The 7515-nt window shown below is 37.5% G+C and overlaps 1 protein-coding gene across 1 annotated transcript; it reads left to right on the forward strand.

The window, feature by feature from the left end:
* Positions 1-3352: 3352 nt before the first annotated feature.
* On the forward strand, positions 3353-6057 carry LOC121389357 (E3 SUMO-protein ligase ZBED1-like). Its single transcript, XM_041520951.1, has 3 exons — positions 3353-4422; positions 4840-5072; positions 5630-6057. Exons 1-3 carry the CDS (start codon positions 3353-3355, stop codon positions 6055-6057), a joined length of 1731 nt encoding a protein of 576 aa, XP_041376885.1.
* The last annotated feature ends 1458 nt before the right edge of the window (positions 6058-7515 follow it).

A 7515-nucleotide genomic window follows, 5' to 3' on the forward strand; every position in this document is an offset into this window, starting at 1 on the left:
GAACGATCAGAAACACCTTTAATATACAGCCACTAATATTTTATACAGAAAAATATATTTGATATTTAATTAGAATCGTTAAAAAGGCTCTGTTAGACGATAACATATTAAAAGTTGCAGCAAACCCTTTAAGAGTTCTCTGTTGGTCGACATCATTTTAACAGTCGCCTAAAATTCAAGATAGTCCCTTTAATAATTAAATGCATCGTATAAACACTTGTCATTCACTGTTTGTAATGTGCTTGACAGTCATTACCAGATCTTCAACATTTTCCTGGACCATGATGGGCATTTTTTAAAATGTCGACCATAGCTCATCAATGTTCTCCCTACTCGGTCTACATAAGGAAGGTGGGGGGGGGGGGGGGGGGGGCAGTACCACCAGCCAGAAAATACACAAGTTAATCCAGGATTAAGGCAGAGGTTGCGAGAGAGAGAGAGAGAGAGAGAGAGAGAGAGAGAGAGAGAGAGAGAGAGAGAGAGAGAGAGAGAGAGAGAGAGAGAGAGGGGGGGGGGGAGAAACAAAGAGAAGGAATAAAAATACAATGAAACTAGTATATTTAACAAAGAACGTCTGAGATCAAAACTTTCGTTTTACGAGTTTATTAAATAATTTAGAGTCCGACTTTCAAGTCTTTTTGGACATCCTTGGGTATCCTCACACATTTGCAGACTTCTGCCACAAGATGTCGACACCAAAAGCTGAAATAAACAAATATTTATATTATAGTTTATATATTTAGCATATTTTAAATATCTAACTCGGAAGGATGTCGTTTGCTCTTAAATTAGCAGTAACTCTTACAGATATTCAGTTGATGAGTTGTAAGTTTTAGGTGTACTATGTGGGTAAAGGAATGACTGGACTCATGTCGTAGAACAATAGAAGAACAAGTGTCATTCGTAAAATAAGCAATCCTTCCAATTCCACGTCCCCGTGTTGTGTATAAACAAATATTTATATTAAGAATAATGTAAGCTGGGATAATAATTTCAGTGTCTTTAAAGAAAAACTAATACCGACTAAGGCACACGATTCGCCCATCAACAGTAGGTTGAATGCAAGCTATGACGATCCTAAATGAATTGATAAGAAAGATATGGCCCGCCCATCAAAAGTAGGTTGAATGCAAGCTATGACGATCCTATATGAATTGATGAGAAAGATATGGCCCGCCCATCAAAAGTAGGTTGAATGCAAGCTATGACGATCCTATATGAATTGATGAGAAAGATATGGCCCGCCCATCAAAAGTAGGTTGAATGCAAGCTATGACGATCCTATATGAATTGATGAGAAAGATATGGCCCGCCCATCAAAAGTAGGTTGAATGCAAGCTATGACGATCCTATATGAATTGATGAGAAAGATATGGCCCGCCCATCAAATGTAGGTTGAATGCAAGCTATGACGATCCTATATGAATTGATGAGAAAGATATGGCCCGCCCAGCAAAAGTAGGTTGAATGAATGAATGAATGAATGTTTAACGACACCCCAGCACGAAATATACATCGGCTATTGGGTGTCAAACTATGGTAATGCAAATAAATAAAGTGATGATCAACATTAATATAAAAATTCAAGACTTAAACAAAAACAGTGTAAAGAACTGTACAAAAACACAAATATCACAGAATTTTACGGATACTGAATTTTACTCAAAACTTCAATTTTGTGCTGTATTGGCCATTCACAAAGAGAATGTTACACCCCTGCACCACGGTGAGGTTACAGCACACGCAGGGGCAAAAGTAGGTTGAATGCAAGCTATGACGATCCTTTATGAATTGATAAGAAAGATATGGCCCGCCGATCAAAAGTAGGTTGAATGCAAGCTATGACGATCCTATATGAATTGATAAGAAAGATATGGCCCGCCCAGCAACAGTAGGTTGAATGCAAGCTATGACGATCCTATATGAATTGATGAGAAAGATATGGCCCGCCCATCAAAAGTAAGTCGAATTCAATGTTTGATGATCCGCTGTGAATTGACAAGAAAGATATGCTTCGGACAACGCCAAACGATAAATTGACCCGTCAAAGGACGGGCGTATAAAAACGTTGTCTGTTGTTATAAATACCTTCAAATGTCGTAACTTAAAGCGTCAATATAGCCAAATTGCATTATTCAAAGCTAAAGAATCTGATGTATAGTGCTGCAACGATACACCGGTATACCGGTATATCACGATAATTGATCAGCTCGATACGAACCGCGGTACAGTTTTGCGTATCGCGATTTTTACACGCTTTTTTTTTTGTATCTGACTTGACTTGAAATAGGCACACAAACAAATAAACAAAACAAAAAACCCATCATTTGATTAATTGGCGATGACAGGAAATGTGACAATCACGTCAAGCGTAGTCGGGTCGGTTATACTTGGTTCTGACATCTAAACAAAACGTGCTAAAAGTCAAATAAAAATAACCAGTTAAGGATAATTACAAATTTACAAATACACCTTTTGTTACCTACACATTATTATTCATTTACGTTGGAATTCGTCTACTGCTATCATCGTCAAAGAAATAAACCAACAACTTGCAACAAGTGAGACTCGCACTTCGCTGTTTTCGCCTGAACTCGGAATACTTCTGCTGATCGTTTAAGACACTTCGGCCAATAACCTTTGGTTCGGTCGATCTGCCGGAAGATTACGACTGAATACGTACATTTCCGTATCAAGCGAGCAGCAACGGAAAAGCCCGATAGTAAGGATTTCCCAATGCGACAATTTACAACTGGTTTGACACCGTAACACCTGTGGTATAGCGTGTGCTAAAAATAAAAATTAAAAAATGACCAAGAAAAACATTATGCTAATAAATGTCGTTGTTTATATAATCATTTAGGTCTATTAACTTTGATCCAAGAAAAACACGTGCAACAAGTATTTAGTAACTGACCATCAAAGAAACACCGACGTGTTTGATGTTTAATTGTTTTTGATGATGCGTTTGATGTTTATGATCTGAAATTCAGCCGTCTTTAATTTTTTTCCGACATTAAGTCTTTGCCGATCGGTTCTTAACATCAGTTGCATTTGTTACTGAGATGTGTTCGTGACAGGTTGTGCCGGTCAGGACAGATAACAAATAATGGAATTTGAATTAATTTCAAACAAAAAGGCAAAAAGTGGCTTTTGGGAAAATTTTCAACTGAAGAAACGAAAAGACACGGGCGAAATTCAGGAGGGGTTGGCAGTTTGTAAAAGATGTAAAATGGACGTTCGCTTTAGTGGTGGAACTACTAATCTTAGCACACACTTGAATCGTCATCACAAAATTAATACAAAAAGTGGTACAGCTTCGACTACTTCATCTACACAGAAGAAAGTATCAATGGCTGCAATGCTCCCACAAACCATACCGAGCATTTTCTTACAGACAACGAAATATAAAACTACCGGCGAAAGACATAAAACTGTCACTAAAGCTATCGGAAGATTTATAGTTAAAGATCTCCGACCGTTCAGCATCGTGTCAAACGAAGGTTTCAAAGATATGGTTGAACAACTTGATCCGAGGTACCAGTTACCATCACGCACTTATTTCGCCGAAACTGTCATACCTAACATGTACCAGGAATGTCGCGCTGACGTTATTTCCAGTCTCAAGGATGTCCCAGTAGCACTCACGACTGATGGATGGACAAGTAGAGCAACCCAGTCTTATGTTACTATAACAACTTCTCACATCACTGAAGACTGGAACCTGAAGTCATTCGTACTTCAAACAAGAGAATTGCCAGAGAGCCATACAGGTGTAAACATTGCCCAAGTTTTAACTGACGCAATTTCTGAATGGGGCCTTAACAAGAACCCTCCTTTGGTCACTGATAATGCGGCAAATATGGAAGTTGCAGCGAGAGAGGCAGGTTGTATTCCTCATATTGGATGCTACGCTCATACACTCAACTTGGCAGCGCAGAGGGGCCTTAAGGTGAATTCTGTGTCACGAATTCTTGCTCGTGTACGGCGCGTCGTATCCTTTTTTCACCGGAGTACGACTGCTGCAGCTTTGCTTAAAGAGAAAACCAAACAGCAAGGACTTAAAAATGTTAAGTTACTTCAAGATGTACCCACACGTTGGAATTCTGCATGTGATATGCTGGAGTTTCTTGAACTGCAGCCCGCAATCTATGCCGCACTAGTGGCTAAAGAAATCCGCAGCAATGTGAATGACATATCAACATTATCTGAGGCAGATATTACGATAGCAGAGGACATTGTGTCGTGCCTTCTTCCACTGAAAGCAATTACTACTGTATTGTGCACAGAGAAGATGCCTACTGTATCAATCATTCTTCCACTCCAGAGGAAATGGTTGACAAGTGTCTTGGTGTCTACAGAGATGGATTCTGATGTTATTAAACAGATGAAGAAGGCCATGGCTTCTGATTTGGAAAGCAGGTAAGACTGTTTTAACTTTTAATGAATATAATCTTGGAGTGTATTGCACAATCATAATATTTAAATGTAAGGCTCCTGTCCAAATGATTGCTCATTGACTACTGACAAGTATATCAAAAGCTGTGGTATGTGTGTGTTGTCCTGTCTGTTGGAAAATGAAAATAAAATGTCCTTTCCTGTAAATGAAATACATACTGTATACTGTTACATTTTACAAAGGGTATGTTACTGAATTTAAATGTTGCTCCAAATATTGAATACTCAATATTACTCAATATATTCATTACATTATCTGTATATTACGTACCAAAGCGGGTGGGGTGGGGGTCTGGGTGTTACACATATTGAATAGTGAATACAACCACTGAATGTCACTGATGTTGGTTTGACAAATAATATGCGCGCCCTTACTTCCAGGTATAGCAATAAGCAGGAGTTTCTGAAAGAGTGTACTGCACTGGATCCCCGCTTTAAAGTGTCATGTGTGAATGCAGAGCAGCAACATGAGGTGTACCACAGACTTGCAGTTGAAGCAGCTAATATGAAACCACGACTTGTGTCTGTGAAGGTGGAACCAACCACATCAACCACAACAGTTGCTGATGACCTACCTACATTGCCAGTCATGCTACCAGATATGGAATCAGCTGGTAACTTTTGTCTTTCATTCAATTACCTTTTTCCAAAAATGTTTGTTTGTAAGTATAAGTGTGACAAAAAGTTATGACATGTGTACACTTGAAAAACTGTCAGGTTGGAATAAATAATGGATACTTTAATACTTTTAATTTTTTTAATGTTACCCTGTACCCACAAAATAATTACTGGTTTTAAATTATTTTTTAACAAATAAAAACAAGGCAAATGAACATATTATTTTTTATTAAAACAATTCAAAATTCAAATTACCGCTAAAGTAACTTTTTTTATGTCTACTATCATTCAGTCACAATATGAGACTGTGGGCCAATTGTAAAGTTATGTATTGTATAAAGTATGAGAAATATATTCACTGTTTACTGTTATTTATTTCTTGGAAATTTAATCTTCTTGATATTTAATTGTATTCATATTAAAAAATATATCAGAAGAAATTGGCTCCTTATTTACTCCTGTTGAGTCAGTGTTTACTTTTTAAAATGTTGTTCTAGCAACAAATCATTTACACTATAGCAATATACAGGGCTGTTCTAATACCATATTTCAGATGCACAGTCTGATGTCAAACCAGTTGATGATGTCACTACAACCTCGACAAAGATCACAAGTGACCTCACTACTCAGTCTAGTTGTGCCAGTGGTGGTTTAGCCTCCATTTTAGGTGATGTTGTTTTCATAAAGGAGGAGATGTTACCCAAGAAATCCAACTTGGAACGGGCAATATTCGAAATTGATGTCTTCAAAGGTCACGCGCTTATACCGATGTCAGAAGACCCATTGGTATGGTGGAAAGAACACCACTGGCAATTTCCTCTTCTCTCACAGTTAGCCAGGAAACGGTTGTGTATTCCAGCCACATCAATACCATCAGAACGCGTGTTCAGTACAGCTGGGGACATTGTCACAGCACAGAGGGCCGCACTCAATCCTGAAGTTGTGGACATGCTCATATTCTTGAAGAAAAATATAGCCTAAAACATTTAACCTGACATCTGAAACTAAATAAAGATCATTAAAAAATGCATGCCTCCTTATTTTATTAAAAAAACAACCCATAAATATTAAATATAAATAATATCAACTATATCGCAATACATATCGCAATACGGTTTCTTATATTGCAATATATCGCAATACGGTTTCGACCGTATCGTTGCACCCCTACTGATGTACCTGTTTACTAATAATATCATTGTATCCACCGATATAGTCTCCATATGTTGGATACCGGTAAGTTGGCTGAGAGATTATGTTTGCTGATAACCCACAGGTTAATGGTTGGCAACAAGAACTTACTGGGTCCACAGTCATGGTATTCAAAAGAAATAAAAAATTTGTTTTAAATCTGAAAAAGGAAACGATTTAATTTATTCGTTTAAGTTATAGAGCTTTGTATTACTCAGAATTGTACACCGTTAAATGTTCATTTTCTATAGTCGTCCCCCCCCCCCCCCCCACACACAGGGAAAGTCTTTTTTCATATTATGGGATTTACTACAAGTTATGTATTTCTTTGCCGATTGTTTTCTAAATTGCACACAAAAATAGTCTTTTATTTGTGTTATTTTCAAAACACTTTTACTTTTCTTCTTACGTCAAACAAAAAACCCCGCTGATATTATTTACCAAGAAACATGTTTGTATCTAAATGGGGAAGATTATAGTACCTACCAGCCGTAAGACAAATGACTTTATCACTAGACCACAGTTTCCAGTTACACAATTAATAAATTGCATGTGAACCTAAGTGCCACAAACATATCTTGGGTGTCATTGGTCAAAGGGACCGAGATAAATTTAATATCCACACGCAGATTGGTACTTACGTCGGTAGCCATTATTGATAGGGAATCCGTGGTTCCAGATTCCAAAACCTTCAATAAAATAGAAAAAAGGAAATGAATGAATGAATGAATGAATGAATGAATGAATGAATGTTTAACGACACCCTAACACAAAAAATACACATCGGTTATTGGGTGCCATAAAAGGTAAATATATGGAAATATTATTTTTAAAATTATGAAAAAACCCACAGTGTAAGGATGTGTGGGGAAAAGTACAATATATTACACATATCCAGGTAAGTATATTTTAAAATAATAATAATAAAAGGTGAAAACAAACAGCTACATCTTGTCTTGCGTTTGATGCCAGTGGTGGAGCAAACACCTGGACTCTAGAGTCTAAGACTGGATACTGTTAAAGAGTCTGAGACACCAATGTCACGACAACGCCCTACATATTGTATGTTTGTGACGGGCAACCCAGGTACAGTCAACCCTCTTTATAACGGTCATGTTGATGCTATGCAGGCCTTGCCGTTATATCGAATTTGCCGTTATAACGATCGCGAAGAGTTGGCTCTCTTATTTTGGCAAGTAATTATTAATTTTGAGAGCTAACTCTTCACAATAGTTGAAACGTCAAGTT

The sequence above is a fragment of the Gigantopelta aegis genome, chromosome 14 (genome assembly GCF_016097555.1).
Source record: "Gigantopelta aegis isolate Gae_Host chromosome 14, Gae_host_genome, whole genome shotgun sequence".
NCBI lineage: Eukaryota > Metazoa > Mollusca > Gastropoda > Neomphalida > Peltospiridae > Gigantopelta > Gigantopelta aegis.